Raw genomic sequence first — 20,526 nt, 5'->3', positions numbered from 1 at the left:
GAGGATCTTCAATCTGGCCTTGGGAAGTGATTCTAGAATAAAATTCCGGAGCGACCTGTGGTGTGGAGATAACAACCTTAAGGTCTCATTTCCTTCAATTTTCAGGATTTGCATGTGAGAAAGAAACTTCGATGGCCGATTGAATGGAGATATCCGGTGACCTAGTCCAATGGAACGTGAATTTCACTCAGGCAGCCCAAGATTGGGAAGTTGTCAGCTCTGAGGATTTCTTTAGTCTTCTATACTCCATGAAACTGAGAATTCAAGGAGCTAACATGTTGTGGTGGGTACCCGCAAGTAAAAATACATTCTTTGTTCGTTCTTTCTATAAGTCTCACACAACTGCAAAACAATCAATTTCCATGGAGAAGGATTTGGCGAAATAAGGTGACTCGCAAATTGGCATCTTTTGCTTGGACAGCATCACTGGGTAAGATTTTTTACGATGGATAATTTATGGAAACGTATGGTGATCATAGTGGATTGATGTTGTATGTGCAAGAACAATGGTGAGACTGTGGATCATCGTCTACTGCACTGTGAGGTTCCTAGAGCTTTATGGGATGAAGTGTTCAACAGGTTAGAGCTAGCTTGGGTTATGCCTGCCATAGTGGTTGAGCTTTTGGCCAGCTGGACAAATTTAGGAGTTATTCCTCAAATCACAGCTATGTGGAAAATGGTTCCTATCTATATCCTGTGGTGCCCATGGAAGGAGCGAAATGAGTGGACGGTTGAAGACAATATGCGCTCATTAGAAGAACTTAGATTACATTTTGTCAGCACTCTATTTCTATGGGCCACAGCTATAGATTTTAGTGGCCTTGATTTTCATGAATTTCTAGTTTCCATTTTTTCTTCCTAAATAGGTGTTACCTCTTGTATATCATCATGTGTACTTGGGCTATGCCTATTCTTATTAATACAATCGTTTACTTATAAAAAAAAATCTCATCCCAAATTGCCCGAGTGAGTGATCTAGGGAACCTCGTATTAGTTCGGCGCTTTTTTTTTTTTTTTTTAAGAGTCAAAGGTCACCTGTCCAAGAATGATCCCCTCCCAAATATTATAAAAGAACCCTCACTTGTGGCGGAGGAATACCATGGTGACAAAAAACCCATAAACAAACCAACCACTAGTATCTAACATAAGGTATTCCCATCCTATCTGTACGTAGAAGCCCCTTTAGTCTACCCAAAACAAAGTCCTCCCCAAAAAAATCCCAATTTCTGCCACTCGCCCCATATTTAGCTAAGAAATCCGCTACCATGTTAGCTTCTCTAAACACGACCTTAAACTGGACATCCATAGAAGACAAAAGAGAAGTCGCTTCATCCAAAAAATCCAACAAATACCAATATTTACAAGTCCCCGAGATAAACCATCCCAGAACCAATGGGTTTGGCGTTGGTGCCTTGTATAGAGGAATGTCTAGAGTCGGGAGTGCAGGTTGATGGGGATATTGTGGCTCCCCTGGTCTCTCTTCCTCCAATAGCGGATTGAATTCTGCCTAAAGTTAATGAGATTCAGCAGTTCGTGAGAATTTCACATGGAGGATGTGAAAACCAATTTAACAAACTAATTACTGCGATTGAGGCAAGCCGCACATTTGAAACCAAATCAAGCTTCAAGAAAAGCAGGGAGTTACAGCGTCTCTTTTCGACAATCAACTACGACGCTAAGGGTGGTAGTTCAACTAGAGGGAAGTCTAAAGGGAGGGTATTGTGAAGACGCCCATCAAGGTGTTCGGGTAGAGTTTTAGTTCTACGGGAAACAAGGATTGGGGTCGGGTCTGATGTACTTTGGGTTGGTTTTTTTTATGGGCTTTTTGGGTCATTAGGGGCTTGTTGGGTCATTTTGGGCAAGGTATTTTCTTGTATACATTCAGTGTACTTGGTTTCTCCTTTTGATATATACAATATTTTTACTTAATAAAAATAAACCATCCCATCACCACACTCGAGTCCAATTCCACTAAAACAGTTCGTGGACCCAGCTGTTGACACAAATAAAGTCCATCAAGCACTGCTCTACACTCAGCAATATTATTTGTAGCATAACCATACGAATGAGCAAAACCCCCAAGAACCAACCAATTCACATCCCGAACAACACCTCCCCCACCGGCCATCCCAGGATTCCCAAGGGAGCCACCATCTACATTGAGCTTAGAGAAGACCCCTGTCGGCGGGGCCCAAGTAATCAACTTCAGATTTTTAACTATAGGCGGCACCACGGGACAGTTGAGTTCCCTCAACACTCCCAAGTCATGCTCCCTCACCACTTTAAACGTTTTCATGGACCCCGAAATATCTGCAAGCAGCCCTTTTACCATCTAAATAATGAATTTTGATTCGAATTTCGTATTTTCCATCCGTGCCGTACATCGGGCTTTCCAAAGAGTCCAAGAAATCAATATAGGAATAATACCACAAAACCAACGAAAACTTGCGAGACTAGAGAAGCCCGACACCACCATATGTTCAAAACATCTGTCCATACTCGAGTCTGAGGTAATCGGATGCCAAAAATAGCAGCAAAAAAATCCCAAACCTTCCTCAGTCCCTCCCCATCACAAAGCACATGATCCACTATCTCAATCTTATTATCCGTACAGCAATGGCATTTAGAAACAACCGGAATCCCAAGCTGTTGAATAATGGTATCAACGGGAATAGCATTTTGGCGTGCCCGCCGACATAAAAAAGACATTTTCTTCGGGACATGATCTTGCTAAAGCCACCCCTTCCAAGGACAAATACTATCGCGAGCACAAATAATTTACCAAGCCGACTTCGTAGTAAAGGCCCCATCCACCGTGTGCTTCCAAACCAGCATATCCTTACCCTCCCGAACACGGACATTAGATAGAGTGATTTTCTGGAACATATACTCATCAACCAATGGCTGCACTTCATCATATTTCCAGCCCACCCCATCCCATAGATCCTGGACCAACAATTTATGATTCCCCACAACCGGTAGAAAATCTACAATAGGTCCATCACCAAGCCAATTGTCATACCAAAAATTTAAGACACCCTCTCGAACTATCCATTGTGAATTTTGTAAGACCAAAGGTAGCACCTGTAAAATATCTTCCCAAAAACAAGATCCCTTGACCTCGCCCCTATTAAGGCAAGCGGCTCCTCACCCACATCTTTTAGCCGGAAGAAGTCGAACCAAAGAGAGCCACCTATAATTAGTTTCCAAGCAAACTTCATAAACAAAGATTTCCGAACTTCCAAGAGGTCACGAATTCTTCCTTGACCGGCAAACAAATACGTCACCAAGACACGCACTTTCTTTTATTGACATCCCCGCTCAAGCCCCAAAGGAAGTTAGAAAAAAAATTTCTTCAGCTTGGCCTCAATTCCTTTCGGCAAGGATAACACAGAAAACAAGTGGATGGGCATGTTGTTAAGGACATGCTTAATAAGGATGAGTTTACAGCCAAAAGAGAGTAACTTGCACTTCCATCCTATCAATTTTTTTTTGCACTTTCTGTAATAAAGGCTCAAACATATGCAGCCTCTCTCTTCCTACATGAACCGGCATCCCCAAATACACACAAGGCCAGATGCCTTCAGTAAACCCCGAAATATGCTTCAGTTGTATTCTCCGGTCATATGGAATATTTGAGGAGAAAAAGATGGAGGACTTACTTGGGTTGACTAGCTGTCCCGATAAACTTCCATACTTGTGGATCACCCCCATCAAATTCCGAATAGAGTCCTTTCCACCATTTGCAAAAATTAGCAAATCGTCCGCAAATAACAAATGCGACACTCTTGTACCACCATTTGAGTTAAAGTATTTAACTCGCCCCGATTGAAAAGCATGGCTAAGCAGGTGCGAAAGCAACTCTTCTGACAATATGAACAAATACGGAGAGAGTGGGTCACCTTGGCGAAGTCCACGCGAAGGCTTAAAAAACCCTTTGCAACACCCATTTAGCATGACTGAAAAACTCGGAGAGGAAATAAAGTTAAAAATTAAGGCCCTCCATTTTTCCGAGAAGCCTAACCGACGTAACCCTTCCAACAAAAAACTCCAGTTCACTCGGTCATAAGCTTTAGTCATATCAATTTTCAGCATGACATGTCCCCCTCTAGTCTTCCGATTCATGCCATTCACAAGTTCTTGAGCAATAGACATATTGTCAAAGATACTTCGATCCCAAACAAACGCAGACTGCTCTGCCGATACAATCTTCCCAATAATTGGTGCCAATCTAAACACCATAATTTTGGCTATAATTTTATAAGCCACCGAACACAGACTGATAGGACGAAAGTGGCCAAAATCTTCCAGTTCATCTACCTTTGGAATCAGCACAATATTATTAGCCCCAAAAAAAGTAGTTAGAGGAATACCTTCAAAAAATTCTTTGGTCATATCAAGCAAATCTTGCTTCACAATTTCCCAAGCAAGGACAAAGAAACTTGCTGAGAACCCATCCGGCCCAGGACTGCTATCCTGGGGTATCGACCACAAGGCATCTTTAACTTCTTCTATGGACGGGACCGCGCACAGCACAGAATTTTCATTCTCAGTAACCATTGGAGACAACAATTGAAAACTTTCCTCATGAGTTTCAACTGGTGCCGCCGAGAGCAAGTCTTGAAAGAAAACCACTGCTGCATCATGAACTTCTTCCGCCGAACGTAACAATGATCCATCCCGAAGCTACATACAATCAATGACTTTACTCTTTTTTTTAATACGTAGGGAAGTATGGAAGAAAGCTGAATTCGAATCACCTTCAGTTAACCATTTAATACATGATTTATGACATCCCAAAATCTCCTCCCAATGAAGCCATTGGAGGTGTCACTGCTTACACAGCAGAAGTTCATTCTCCCGATCCTGGGAAAATTCAACACTAAGAATTTCTTCAAGCTCCATGATACGGGATTCAAGGCCTGTAATTTCCAACTCCACTCTCCCGAACGTCTCTGTATTCCACTTTCTCAACATCTTCTTTAGACATTTTAATTTATAACTCACCCTCATCATAGCACAACCTTCAACCTCTTGATTCCAACACTCCCGGATCAAAGATAGGAACCCTTCATGAGTCCCCCACATACGTTGGAACCGAAAATACTAGATCCCACCCCTTCTTTCCCTATCCAAGAAAATCAACATGGGGCCATGGTCCGAAGAAGTTCTCGGAAGGTACTCCATACGTGCATCCTGAAAAACATTAAGAAATAGAGAATTGACCAAAAACCTATCCAGTCTAGCCCAAATCCTTCTCCCCCCGAGCCTGCCATTGCACAAGAAAGTTTTTGTCCCCTAGAAGGCAAATCTAAAAGCCCACAATCATGAATACAAGTGTTGAATTCCTCTTTTGCCCGAGCCGCACTCAACAGACCTCCCACTTTTTCTTCATCATAGCAGACAATATTAAAATCGCCCCCAACAAAATACGGCCAACCACCTGCATCGAGAGCACACAAGTGCTCCCACAACTCCTTACTCTTCCTCGTAAAACAACTAGCATAAACTATAGACACCAAGACTTGCACACTACCTCTAGCGAACCAGCCAAACAAAACTTGGTCAGAGATGGAAATGAAATCGAAGTTCAGACTAGCATCCCAAAACAACCACACTTTGCCCCTTACTACAGCATTATCCACAAAATTTGGCAGGTTTAACAACCTAACCCATCGCTGACATTTATTGGAAGAAAGAAAATGCTTTAATAAAAGCCACCACCAGTGGCCTACTCTTACTCAGGAGTCGTCGAAGTCTACCCTTCGACAATCGAATACCTCGAATATCCCATATAAGTATTTGCATAGATAAACTAAAGAAATTGTTTGGATCGAGTCCTCCTCTCCAAGACTCTCAACTTCCCCGTCTTATTCACGCCCCGTAATTTTTTCAAATGAATAATCAACTCTGAATCCGAGTCAAAACACTTGCTTGCAAAAACCGTGTCCGCCCCTTCTTCGGGTTCGCCCTCAGACAAGGAACACCACTTGTTAGTGCCCCCCTCTTCAACTCCCATCATTGCCGACTAAAATTCCAACGCCTCATCCACCAATTTCAGTGAACTACGAGGTGTATCTTTCACGACCTCCACTTCTAGCGATTCCTCAGTATACGAGATCTCTTCAGTTAATTTGAACCAATTGTCCGAGACTTTCTGAGTTAAAAGCCCACTGCCCTCCGCCGTAACACGCCTCCCAAGCAAGGCGATATCAGCACCTACCAATCCACCAACATCAAGTTTCTCCTCAAATTGTCTGTTGGTAAGAGCCTCGCCCTTTAAGTCCACATAAAAGTCTCAAATGTTGCCATTTCCACTGCACGCCAACGACGGTTAATTCTGTTCAAAATATATGCTCGACGACTGACTGAAAAAAACTCCTTTACATTCATCACCTCTAGTGCCAAGGCTTCCACATTGTTATTCCCAACCACCTTCCACTGGCCCCTAGTCTTCTCACGTCCCCCACCTTCAATCACGCCAACCCCTACACCATTTGTATCCAACTGATTACGCCTACTACATCTGCCCTCCTCATGCCCCTGCTTTCGACATAATCCACAAAACAGAGGGAGAGATTCAAAGATTACCTCCTGATGAAGGCTACTTGCATGTCCTGGAACCCCCAGCCAGAAGGCCCGTTTCACAAGTTTGGAAATATCCACCTCAACGCAAATGCATGCCGCCTCAGGCCGTGTCACACACGCCGTCGCGTTGTCCCGTTTCAAGAAACTCCCAAATCCTCCACCAATCGACCTCAACATAGACTCGTGAAAGTAGTTCGAGGGCAACCCCGGAAGAGATAACCACACTGGGACCCAAGGGGAGTCCTCCTCTTCTACGAACTTTGGTGTCCAATGGAACACCCGATAGGATACCCCTGCAATCTCAGCATTTCCCCTAGCCATGGCTGCAATGAAATCATCTTCATTCAACAGTCGGACAAGCACATTTCGAGGGTTCCACAGCTGCCCAACAACAGGCACAACACGTAGCCCCCAATGGGATTTGATGAAGCCCCGAACTATATCGAGCGAAGGTCTCCTTTGAGGAACTTCAGCATAACAGAGAACCGAAATGGTTATGCCAATTGCTTTACTTTTGCCCTGGAGAAGGTGAAAAACATCTCCCCATCCAAAAATTTTGAGTCTCTAAAGGGGATCTCCACCTCGGGTATAACCTGAGGTCGATCCATCACAACGTCTGCAAAAATCCTACCAAAGCCGTTTTGCAGTGCTCCTCCCACTCGGCATTCCGGATTCACCGTCATCTGTTGTCTTGTACCCTGCAAAAGGCTGCTCTTCCCACTCCCTGAAGCCGCGAGGGCAGAGGCAGAGTCCATCGCTACCCTCAGTAGAGTAGCTCCACAAAAACAAGATCTACAGTCTATCTCCATTTCCCGTGATACAAACCCAAAAGTAAAGCAACAAAACTCCCAATCACCGGAGAAGGACAACGTCGGAGGCCCCACAACTGAGTCGCCTGAGTCTGTCGTTCAGGTCTGTGGTTGTGTCGAAGATGACTACGACAATTTGACACTTCCGAGAATGAAGAAAATCGAAAGAGCCAGTTTGTCGGCAAGGGCCGATGCCAGACGGCCCACATCAAGGACACCGGGGCCCGTCATCCTCGTCTGTGACGGCGGTGTGGTGTCACTCGCCGGTCGATGGTGGGTGGGGGGTGGCGGCGGGATAGGTGGGTTTGGGTTTTCTCTCGGCTCACTGTTCACTCACGGGTCTGTGTGGTCTTACTGGCTGTTATACTTACTTTCAAAGATTAGGATTTAGGATAGGCTTGGCTTTGCTTGGGCTTGTTACAGATCTAGGGTTCTTCACGATGGCTAACAAACGAACTGAACTGGGAAGATCGAAGACTTGATCCTAGAGGCTTGGAGTTACTTGAGTTGAGTTACTTGTGTCGTGGTTCATGGGCTTTAGGGCTATCAGTTCGGCGCTAGAGGAGTTTTCTAGGTTCATCTTTTATCTGGATCTTTTGGACCTTCCTCTTGTCGGGGGTGAGTTCACATGGTCCAACAATTGGGATTGGTCGAGATTGGACAGGTTCCTCGTTTCTGCTTCTTGGGAGGCTTAATATCCGGATCATAAAATGATCAGTTATGCTCGGATCATTTTCCTTTTTTTTTTTTTTTTGTGGATTATGGAGTTTCAAAAATATGTGGTTAAGAGCTGATGGTTTTGTGGAGAAGGTGGCTAATGATTTTATGAACTAATACGAGACTTACCTGATTGCTCACTTAGGAAAGATTCAAAAAATTCTGTTAATGGTTCTTTTATTGTGCATTGTTGGTTGACACCAACTTTTTTTTTTCTTTTTTGATAAGTTGGTTGACACCAACTCTAAATAAAGTTTTGGCATGCAAAAATTTGTCTGAGACAAGATTAGCAGTTTTGATTCAGTTAAGAAGGCTAGGTAAAGATGTCTATCAAGATTCAAACCTAAACAAAAGAAATCCATTTATTTTTTTATAATTAAAAGAAATCCATTTATTATTTTCTAACAATGAGAGTGATTCTTGTTTTCTGTAACTGGGTGAATTTAACAGCTAAATCCATCTCTAGGATAGGGGGGTGAAAGTCCGAAATAATATAAATCATGGAAATAATTTATGAGTATGAACTCCATTATTGAAAAAGTTTCCATAAAAATAAGCTTTATAAGAAAGGAGTCTGCTTACGCATAGGTCTTCACATTAGGCTGCAAACGCTTATGGTCTTCAACCATCATGCCTAGTAACTCAGCAACATCTTGCACCCTACATGTGATACCAAAAGCCAAAGATAAATAAAGTAAAACAGCACAATATATTGAAACTATTCAAGTTCAGGTTAGTTAGTGAAGAAAATAGTAACTAAAACCAGGACAATCAAGACAACTTTCAAGAGAGAAGCTCCCAAACTGCACCCTTTTTAGACAAAACCATAGTATAGACATCATTCATTATAAAATAGATAATATTATAAAGTCAGGCAATTTGTGGAGAGTTTTCTTATCTGTTCTTTCTTTTCTGTGTAACAAGATTGTGGAGAATATGTTGATGAATTTTTGTTCATCGGCAAACAGAGTTTGCATCCATCTGCTATTTTTAAAATTTTAGTATCTCATTAAGTAGTACCCATAAGAGCATGCTGGAGCATCAGCCCTCTTGTCAAGTCCACATCTATTCGGACTGTTCTTGCTCTAGTGGCTTCCAAAGATTGGGCTAAATGTCAGCTGAACATCAAAAAATAAATTTCTTCATAGGTTTCTTGACGAACACGTTTATATGAAGCATCCTCCAGGAGTTATAGATCCTGCTTGTCCTTCTAATGTCTCCAAACTCCATACTTGTAATTCTATTTTTCATTAGTCACGCCTTGATTAGAGAATGGAAATCTAATTAACATTTGGCAATCAATTAAGAAGGATCTACCAGAGCTCAAGAGACAGCTTTCAGTTGTAGTAATTTCAATTAACAGTGGCCAAGACCAAGCATTGTTCCCAGAGGATCAGCAATCCAGCTTTTTTGGGTGGTCCTGGTGGCAATTAAAATGTTTAGACTTCTCTCATGCCAAGGATTCGACAATGGCTTATCTTAAATACTAGGTGGATCTAATGGAAATGCTTCATTACCACTACAAATGTATAAGAGAAGAAAGCTTATTCTGACTCAACATTAAAAGGAATAGAACCTGCTTAGAAGTTTAATGGCTCAGTCTTCACTCTTGACAATTATCTTTATATTTCTGATATTCATATCCATATATCAACCATTGATTTTATATTGTCTCAAGTTCCAACTACCAAACTTTCTACTGGCACACAAAGATTTCATTCAATTCAAAGTGACCTTTTGTGGTATACAAGAATGATGTTCCAGGTGATCTAGGACTGTTCATCCAGGTTCCGGCCTGGGAACCCTAGTTTCAAACCCAGGCCGGGTTAGCCTGGGTCAGACTCAGGCACGAACCCGGATGAAACCGGGTTTTTTAAAACCCGGATTCCTGGTTGAACCCGGTTTTTTTTTTTTTTTCGTTACAATCATAATATTGTACAAGGGACTGACCCATCACAATGCTTTGGCAAGCAACAGAGATCAGATTGATGCAGCTAAGATTGAAATCTTACTACGTATGTATAAGCTGTAGACATCATCGATTAATTATTATTTATAAACAATAGAGGTATATATATTTAATAATTTAATTGCAGAAAGTCTTTGGAAAAGGAAGTTTAAATAATTAGTATATATAAAATGGTGCAAACTCATGAAAATCAATAAATTAACTTTGTCCACCATCAAAGCAGCTTCCGAGGAAAACTGATCTGCCCATCTTTATATTTTGTTTAATTTGTTTGGTTGTTTATAATTTTATACTCCAAAAAAATACCATAACTGACAAAATTATGTGTGGGCACATGAATAAAAAAATTTATAAATATCAAGTGGAAATTACACATACAATAAACTCAATTGTTATTAATATATATATATATATATATATTATTGGAACTGATATGGTGCACAGACTTAATTTCACATAGGCCCTACCTCAAATTTGTGAAATATGGGATACAAAGAAAACCCATGAATCAAAACATTCAAACTAAAAAAAAAAAAAAAATTAAAAAAATAATAAAAAATAAAACCCGGGTACCGGGTTTAAAAACGGACAAAGTGTACCCGGTTTCGGCCGGATTTGTTTTGGGCTGGAATCTGGTTTCCCGGGTTCCGGACCGGGCCAGGAAAAAACCCGGCCCGGATGAACAGTCCTAAGGTGATCCATAGATGTCATTGATAATTATGTCATAATACCTCGATGTGTAAGCCCAAATGTGTTACATGAAAGCTAATATGTTTAGCCATAGTTTGAACTACATTTCACAACAAATAGACTACTAAAAGTATATTACATGTCAGCCTCTCTAGACGTATTTTTCTCCCCGATGCTTATTGCAGAAAATCTACATGGAGCAAGCACCTGGCACTGTTACTCAGAGGAAAAATTGGGATACTGTTTTCAAGTTCATAGGGCCCCTTATGGTCTAAAACAATCACCCAAAGAATGGTTCTGGCAAAGGTCACCAGAACAAATCACCCATCGTGAAAGTGTACGGAGAGAAAAGCAGAGTTCATAGAAATTTATTGGACTTATCATAATGGGTCCCCATACATGAGAATGAATCAAGTCAAAAGGATTAGAAACACAACTAGCAACTTGAGGATTAGAAGACACACAACAATTTTAAATAAGTTGAAATGCTTCACAAAGTAAAGAGAATACATAACTAACACTTGTAACTTGACACCTCAACTTCAAAGAGAGAGATGACCTAAATGAGAATGCCATATAGATAAGGGACAAGAAGAAGATTGAAGGGCATAAGGGGGTGGTAAGAGACACAATGCCACATCTAAGTTAGAAAGAGTAGATGCAGTGAGAAGCAATAGTTCATTCATGTGACAGAAGCTTAACATATTTATCTACAAGTATATTCATTGCATCTGAATCGAGAAGTTAACCAGAACAAGAAAACGGATATATTAATAAAATATTCCAAATTCTTTCTGTTTTCACTTTACTTGGACCACTACACATACTCAACTTCTTTTGTTTTAAGTAATTCGTGTATCTACTCCAATGATACTATTGTTCTATACCACTATCAAAGAAGATTCAAGCAAAAATGTACTTACATGAAATGAGAAAAAAACATCAATAGATTTTCATCTTCAGTTTTGGCTTTAATGCCAATCAAGTCTGCCATGTACACTGGGACCTCATCGACCACTACTAGAACCACAAAGACCACAACCAAAAGGAACAAAAGATTGATCTGACATCACTACACTGAGAAAACATTGTAATTCACAAGAAAGGATGCTCCCAAACAACATAGAACCAGCAACTAACCAAAACATTTGTATCACCAAGTAACTAGCCAGCTATCAAAACAATAGTAACCAACAATAACTCTTAAAAAACCAACCAGAAAAAATTAATCAACAACATAAGTGAATCGAAGCTTCCAAATGAAAAATCAAACTACCAGAAATAGAAGTCAAAAGTGATTTAATCAAAGCTTCCAACATGAACAAAAGACTTGACCGTCTAGAAGTGGATATAAGCAAACTGAGTTCCAGCCTCAACCACAAATGATGCCAACCAAGGTTGGCAGATCGTGCCATTATCGCACGGGGGCATACTCATGATTTTATGCGAAATATTATGCAACCTCAAATTAAAAAGATGTACCTTGGTTATATTTCATCTCTTCAACAAGTTCAGTAATGAGTGGGTGTAACGACCCGACCCAATATTATTAGGGATGAAATAGCAAAAAAATATCTAATGGGCCTAAAATAAATTTAATGGGCTGTACTGGAATAGGCCACGTGCTATTAAGATTTTTGAAGTTATTGGATTTTTATGGGCCATATTGGATAAACTGCGAATTATTATTTCTTGGCATTTAGTTAGGCCCAAATTTTATCTTTTAGGTCGTTAAAATTAGCCAAAAATTTCAGAATTTTTGGGCCGATAATTTAGAAACCCAATTTAAATTACTGAATTTTTAGCCCATGGAATGAACCCAAACCGGTTAGGCCCAATGGAATTTTCTCCTAACAGGGATACAACTCTACAAGTCATCTTCACGTTAGAACTCTTTAACCGACTATCTTCATAAACTCTACTTCATGCACATCTCCACTTTCCACTAGGATTCACGCCAATGGAATAATTCTCTCTTAACAGGGATACAACTCTACAAGTCATCTTCAGGTTAAAACTCCTTAACCGACTGCCTTTTCAAACTCTAAGTCATACACGTCTTCACCCACTAAAATCCATGCCCCTAATATAACTCTCTTACAATTCTACAAATTATCTTCACATTAAAACTCTTAAACCGACTCCTTATATATATACGCTCAGCCCATGCACTTTACATGTATCTCATTCCTCTTCAAGCTCCAATGTAGTTTCTGTTTACCCAAAATCACACAGAGCACCCCCAGTCAAGCACGTACGAAAGCCTCTCTCTCCTCTTGGTAAGATCTTCCCTCTCTCTGAATTTCTCTCACCTCTCTCTCTCTCACACCGAATGGCACCAGTTTTCAATTGCTTTAATTCCTCTCACTTGGACCGCAACCGTAAACTCTATACCTTTCAATTCTTTTACTTTCCTTTTTCCACATGAAGGTTTATTGTTGTGTAATTAGATCAGGACTCTCTCTCTCTCCCCCCGCAGAAAGTTTGTTTTCAAGTGTTAAGTGCTTCTTTTAACTTTTAGCCTTTTGGTTAATTACAATTATGCCATCCTCTGGCCTTGTCATAAAACATGACGATCAATTTTCAGTAAGCACATGTAGACTTAGGTTTATTTCGAATTCGCCCTTAAAGTTGCTTTCATGCTTTTCGTTTCTTTTGTTAAGCGTGTGCAGACTAGTACTAGTATAGATTTTTATGTTCTTTCTTTTCTAAATCTAGTGGTAGAATTTTAAGTATTATTACGCTATTGCCCTTAATTTTGTAACTATGGCAGATTGTAAATGGTCTGGTATATCTCATTACAAAGGGCTTACTTATGGACTTAGTATCTATTAAACTCAGAAAAAAACTGATTAATTATTAAAGTGATTTTCCTTGGTAGGTATCAAATTAAATAAAACATTATGACACACTTCTAAATTTAGTGATATATGATACTTAGTATAGGTAACGATTTACGAAGCGAGACTTTGGATTTAGCGATACGAGGTAAGTAGCATCAGCATACCCACACACATATGTACGGTAAACAGCATGTCCTTTATAAAAATATTTGCATGTACGCCCTCCATTGGAAATCCCTTTTTATGTACCCAAATCATGATAAAATTATAAAAATCTATGATTTTACATGAAAAATTATGCATCAAAAGATTTATGAAAACTCATGATTTTATGAAAAAATTATGCATCAAAGATTTATGAAAAGTCATGATTTTATGTGAAGAAACATGTGTCACAACATTTTATGAAATATGCGATTTCACTTGAAATAAGTGAAATCTATGATATGACATGATATGACAAGTATGCAAGTATGATTATGATGAAATATGAATGATAAGATACGTAACGGCCTATGTTATGATATGAAGAAGGTACCATATATTATGGGTATATTACATTGCCAACTTGTACATGTTGGTAGTGCACCTAGTGTGTCTTCCTTATGTATGGATTCCACAACCCGCAGCCACGGACAGAATCGGAATCTACTTACATTCACTAACCCTAACTCACGGGGGTCAACAGTGGATACCGGCCTATGACAAGTGAAAGACAAGTTAATGCATTTCATGTATAGATCAGGTTCATTTTCATTTTAGTTATGTATGTATTTATGAGTATGTATATTTTTCAAGAAATCTTATATTTATTATGTTTACTGTATGATGTGTTGCTTATTGAGTATTCGACTCATTTTTGTATATATTTATGTTTAACCACCCCAGGTGATGATCTTTATGAGGATGGGGCTGCAAGATAAGACTTGACCCAGGAAGGCGAGGTAGAGGCCTAGACAGTTTCTGTCATGCTCAGTTTTTATGATTTCAAGTTTAATAAGTTATTTTGATAAGCACATGAAACTTTATTGATTTTAAATAAGTGCTTCCGCAAACTCTCTCTTGGATTTTAAGTATTTCATAAAGATTGGCTTATTTATTTATGGAATCTTTTGTATCTGACGCTTTGTTAGAAGAAAAGTTTTTAAGTTCAAGTTTAGTAACACACCAATTCCTTGAAAATTCTAAAAATGACTTTATCGGAGAGCAGGGTGTTACAGTGGGTCTATGGTCATTGGCCACTATTCACACAAACCATGGCCTTCTAGCTTGACAGGCACAACTGCTGTGCACGTTTATGAACTTCTGCCCAGTCGTTGTGGTAAAGGATTGGATGGTATGGAATTGTGAGAGGCTGATTATTGTGTCCATCTATGATCTTATGTCAAATTGGTTTGCAATCACAAACTTTTTTCTTAACACTGGTAGCACTAATCGCTTGTGCATAAATTTGTACTTAATGTATGAAATACCAACCAGCCTTTGCAGTCAAATCTGTCTCCCCTAGAATGCAAGGGGCATAGGTTTCAAACTATAAGATGGGAGGGCTTCAGGATGAGGGGAGGCTGGAAGGTTTCCACTTTCCCCCAAGTTTAGTCTGATATTGTTAATAATTAAGGGAAAATGGTCTACATAAGAAATTGATCTGCATGAAGTGATCATTTCAGGGTTTAAACAAACAAAATTGAGTTAAATTGTTGTTGTTACATTGTTAGCTTGATTGCGACATTAATCTGAATATTGGTAGGAGTTCCATGTTCTTGAGAACCACCACTAGAGATAGGGTTCAGTAACAATTTTGAGCTATCCAAAATATGAAGTTATCATTGCATGCTTTCAACAAACAACTCAGTTATGGATAGTTGTACATGTCTTTGATACCGATGTGCTACAAAATCACCTGTCATAAGATTCGGCTCTTGTATATGCTTGGATCACCCAATTATAAGTCTCGGTATCTGGCTTCATATAATCTGGTATGCAAAGACAACTGTAAGAATTTAGCACCAGACAAACAAAGATATAATCACATATAAACCTTGGATAATTGAAAACAAAAGCTGGAGAATCCATTCATCTAATGGAAACCTACAATGTGAAGGTAACAAGAAATCGGTTGTGGAGTTTGTTTCAAACAATGAATCAAGTACAGTTAACATTATGGAGGTCAATAAGGGATTAATTATTAATCCATGAAGCTGTTCCATCTCCAACTATTGATGTGTGTTTCAAAGTGGTTAAAGGTTTCCAAGGGAAAGAAAAACGAAATAGAATCCGATATCCTGAAACACCCAATGAAAGAAAGACAAAAAGAAAAGAATAAGCAGAGTCAAATGAGAGAGAGAGAGAGAGAGAGAGCTTACACCTTTTCACAAACCAAAAAAAAAAACAAAAGTACAAACTACTCAGTACCATCAGTTCGCAAGAAGAGCAACCTGCTAGCAAAGGAGAAAGAACTGGGACTGAATATTTTAGTTGTCACCCAATGACCCATATTGACATTGACTTGCATTGTTATAGTTTTTTATTCCCTTTTCACTTTCTTTCCATTTCAATTGTATTGGTGAGAAATTTCCCCTTTTGTCTGTAGTCTTTCCTTCTTTTGTATCAATACTTTTGTTCCACATCAATCAGAGAAAAGTTGGAAAAGTACAGCTTAAGAATAATTAATTTGAACATATTGCAAAATACCCAAGGTGCATCTTTGTTGTATCCATACTGCAATAAAGACTGAAAAGGTTTTAAATTGCCCCATCATCTGAAACAATAAATGTTGTGCAACTAATTCTGAATGCATACTGACTAACAATAACCATTCTAGCAAACAAGCAGGAAATGAGGAAGAGAGAATGCGAACCTTCCCCATATTCCATGTTCTCAAATGTAGCAAAAGCAATTTCGGGTATGCCACAAGTAGCCTAAAAAATAAAAATGGAAGCAATCAGTACTGCAGAATCTGTAACTGAAAAAAACAAAAACTAGATTGAATTTGAACAGTCTCAAATATTTTATTATAAGATAAAAAGATCAGCTGATACTTCTATTGTTAGCTCAACCACCATACTAAAGTATGTTTCATTTCCTTGATAAGTAAGTTGATTTTATTAAAAGCGTATAGGGCAACCCGAATACGCCCTGAATACACAGGGCGTATTCAAGAGAAAGCATAAACTTTTGAAAACATGAAGTTGTAAATAAACCCAAGCATTGAAGGCAGGAAATGGTGTTTGGGTGTTTTGGCAGGAGAAAATAGGAAACATCAAAACACTCATGGCCTTATGCACGGCAATACATTTTTCTATCAGCTGCATGTCAACATGTATAAAATGCAAGAGAGAGAGAGAGAGAGAGAGAGAGAGAGAGAGAGAGTAGTTTAAAATTTGGGACACAATAGGCAAGTGTTCAAAACATATCCAAAGTATAGGTTATATATTCCAAGGCAAATAATAATGAAACCAGTCTGTCTCTGCAAAGATATTTCACAGCACATTTTTTCCCGTAGGTAAATGTAAATTTCATTGATAATAATAACAGTCACAGCCCAAGTACACTGGTCATATACGAGAGAAATACCTAGTTTGAGTTATAAACCAATACAAGCAAATCATGGAGGCGTCCATTGAAATCTATAGCGATTTCCCAAAGGAACAAACTTTTATAGAAGTTTTGAGTTTATCCAATATCTGCTCACAATCTTCGAAATTTCTATCGTTCCTTTCCTCCAAACACACCACAATAGATCAATCAGATCAATCTTCCACACAGCATCAATTTGTGTATTATAATTTAATCCTCTCTAGGTAGCAAGAAGATCTATTACATTTCTAGGCATAACCCATGTTAAACCAACTCTGCTAAAGAAATCATACCGCATGACACTAGCAACCTCACAATGAAGTAGAAGATGGTCTATGATAACCCCTCCCGTGTGTAAAAGAGCCTTCAGAGTATATAGAGCTACAAACTAGTCATGCTCTCACAACAACTAGCCTCTTCAGTCCAAGGGAAATTGTTTGTGGTAGCTTACAGAATATGTTTAGAAGTTGCATTGATTCTAGTAAAAGTTTATTACATTCTGCCTTTTCCTACTTTAGACTTTTTCATGTCGTCGATGGTGGTTGCGGGCTGTTGACAGGGGTTATCTGGTATTGAAGCAAGGCTATGAGTTCTTTTAGTTGTTTAGTTATTGAGTCAAAGGTTTTTGAAGTGAGAAGAGATGGGGGGTAAGGTGTGCATTACTGAGAAAGGATGGAAAGGTGTGAGCTGTCTATGGCTAGGTTTAGAGACTATCCATTGGGTGGCTAACTCGCTAGAGGCTTATCTGAAGTCTGGGAGCAAAGGTTACTACTCTGCTCGTCGGGAAGGTAACAGAGGCCTCACTACCCAGCAATGCTCAAACTCTCGTGGCTCCTACATGGTTTTGGCGGTGTATGGTGGGGGAGGTCGCCGGAGTTACATACTCATACCTAAAGACAAGGTTGGAATGGAGTGGAGGAAGATGGTGGCGGTGCTGAAGGATATGGGCAAAGTAGGTGTTCAAGGCAGAAACTCACCACAAGCGACGGCGGTAGCTTTGCCGTCAAGGTCGTGCAAGGAGGCTCTAGGAGTTCCTCGAGCCGCGCAGCACATTGTGATGGCAGACCTGCACAAGGGCTCACCTCCCTTTTCGGTAGCTGCTCAGAGTGGAGGAGGAGATGGTAGAGGGTCGGTCGGGCTGAAAGAGGAAAAAATCCTGAAGGAGTTACGTGAAATGCAGACTTCGTTGGGGAAGTTAACAAATAGTGTTGTTTCGTTAATACGGTGCGTTGAGGGTTATGCGATGGAAGGCGTGGGCTCGAGTTGCCAATTGGGCTTACGGGACTCGAATGGCGGGCCTTATGGGAAGGGCCAGGCTTATGAGGGTAACAAGCTCCAACCCAAGGCGAGAACACAGAATGGAGGCCCGTTCTGGAGGAAAAAGCCGCAGGCTGTTGGTGGCCCGTCGACGCGTGGGCCTGAGCCACTGTCGCCGACTATGCTTCAGTCGCCAAAGGTCTCAGAGGCTCCGATGGAGGTCCCGTCGCCGGAGGTTGTAATATCTGAGTATGGAGGAGGGATTTCCAATGTTTCTATTGCTCACAAAGGCCCGATAGCTGCACAGACCAGCACGATAGAGGTCCCCGGCACACAAACAACTACGCTGAGGCCAGTGGAGACTTTTGCGAGCAGGGGGAAGGTTGCAAGCAGTTCCTTTGAGGAAAGGGAAGTTTCGGGATAGAAATACGAGGCTGCCCTGGTTACCATTGTCGAGTCATTGCCTTCTAACCAAGCACAGAAAGTCCCGATTTTTGCTGAGGAAGTTATGGGTGGGTCAAATGGGGTGTTCTTCGTGCCGGGAGTGGAGGAAGGGGAATCTGTGGATTCTATCGTGGGAAAGGAGATAAGCCCAGTAGGGGAGGGTACCAGTCTGTTGAGTCTTTTTGTGGATTCTGAGGGCAGTGAGAAGGAGGAGATGGGTAGCCCGTCAGCCTTACAGATGCTCCCACCTCATATTGCACCTCGAGCATCATATTGGGTATTAAAAAAAGTAGAGGAGTTTCATGATTGGGTGGGACTTTCCTGTGATGGCTATGAAGACCAGTTCATGAAGACCAATTCGGGGAGAGATAGAGCAAAAGGGAGGGACACTACTTTTGTTAATGAAGCCTAAAATACTGTCTTGGAATGTGAGAGGGATCAATGACATGAATAAATGCCTACGTATTAGATCCCTTCTCCGAAGTTGGAAAGTTGACATTGTTTGCCTACAAGAAACTAAAATTTCTCTTCGTATCATTAGGAGTTTGTGGGGTTGTATTCAAGTGAGATGGCATTATTTACCGTCCAATGGAGCATCCGGAGGCATACTAGTAATATGGGATAAAAGAGTGGTGGAAAAAGTGGAAGATTTCTTGGGGGATTATGTGGTGGTATGCTCGTTTAAAAATGTCATGGATGGCTATCAGTGGACTTTTGCAGGTGTTTATGGGCCTAATCTTGACCGGTCTCGAAGCTTACTATGGGATGAGTTGGCAGGTATTAGTAGCATATGGGACCTACCTTGGTGTATTAGAGGTGATTTCAACGTCACCCGTTTCCCAAGTGAGAGATGGGGTGGTTCAGGTTTCAACTCACCCATGGTAGATTTTTCTAACTTAGATTTTTCTAACTTCATTTCTAAACAGAATTTACAGGATATTCCTATTGCAGGTGGTTCCTTCACTTGGTCTAGCAACCGAGATCTTCCATCTTGGTCAAGGATAGACAAATTTCTAATCTCACCAGAATGGAAGGCACACTATCCGGATCTCATTCAGAAGAGACTACCCAGGTTGTGTTCAGATCACTTTCTCATTCTTTTGAATTGCAGGGGCATTAGAAGAGGTCCAAGGTACTTCAAATTTGAGAACATGTCGTTGAAGTCAGAGGGTTTTCTGGACAGAATAAGACAATGGTGGTCTTCTAACCATTTCCATGGTAATGCTAGCTATACACTGGCTTGCAAATTAAAGTCTTTGAAAAATGACTTGAAGGAGTGGAATACACAAGAGTTCGGTAATGTGGAAAGCCAAAAAACTATTCTATTGGAGGAGCTTAAGGGCTTAGAGGGTGTGGAAGAGGAGAGTTCTTTCTGAAACCAAGTGGGCCCGCAAATCCCAAGTGAATGCAAACATTAAACGGATGTCTCTTTTGGAAGAAATATCATGGCAACAGAAATCACGAGCATTATGGTTGAAGGAAGGGGATAGATGCGCCAAGTTTTTTCACCAAGTGGCCAACTCACATAGGCGGAACAATGCTATAGATACTCTGTTGATAGATGGGGCAATCTCATCCATCCATACCGAGATAGCAGACCACATTGTCAATTAACATGATAAGTTGTTTTCGG

General features: G+C 40.4%; 1 protein-coding gene across 1 annotated transcript in view; it reads right to left on the bottom strand.

The window, feature by feature from the left end:
* LOC121259641 overlaps positions 1 to 20,526 on the bottom strand; it is a 64,574-nt gene that overhangs the window by 30,597 nt on the left and 13,451 nt on the right. Inside the window, exons 4-6 of the mRNA XM_041161291.1 lie at positions 16,474 to 16,534; positions 15,517 to 15,589; positions 8,697 to 8,774 (exon numbers count right to left, since the gene is read on the bottom strand). Coding sequence (XP_041017225.1) covers positions 8,697 to 8,774; positions 15,517 to 15,589; positions 16,474 to 16,534 — 212 coding nt within the window. The remainder of the gene's footprint in view (positions 1 to 8,696; positions 8,775 to 15,516; positions 15,590 to 16,473; positions 16,535 to 20,526) is intronic.

The sequence above is a fragment of the Juglans microcarpa x Juglans regia genome, chromosome 4D, assembly GCF_004785595.1.
Source record: "Juglans microcarpa x Juglans regia isolate MS1-56 chromosome 4D, Jm3101_v1.0, whole genome shotgun sequence".
In the NCBI taxonomy this organism is placed as follows: Eukaryota; Viridiplantae; Streptophyta; class Magnoliopsida; order Fagales; family Juglandaceae; genus Juglans; species Juglans microcarpa x Juglans regia.
This window is presented reverse-complemented; position numbering and strand designations above follow the sequence as displayed.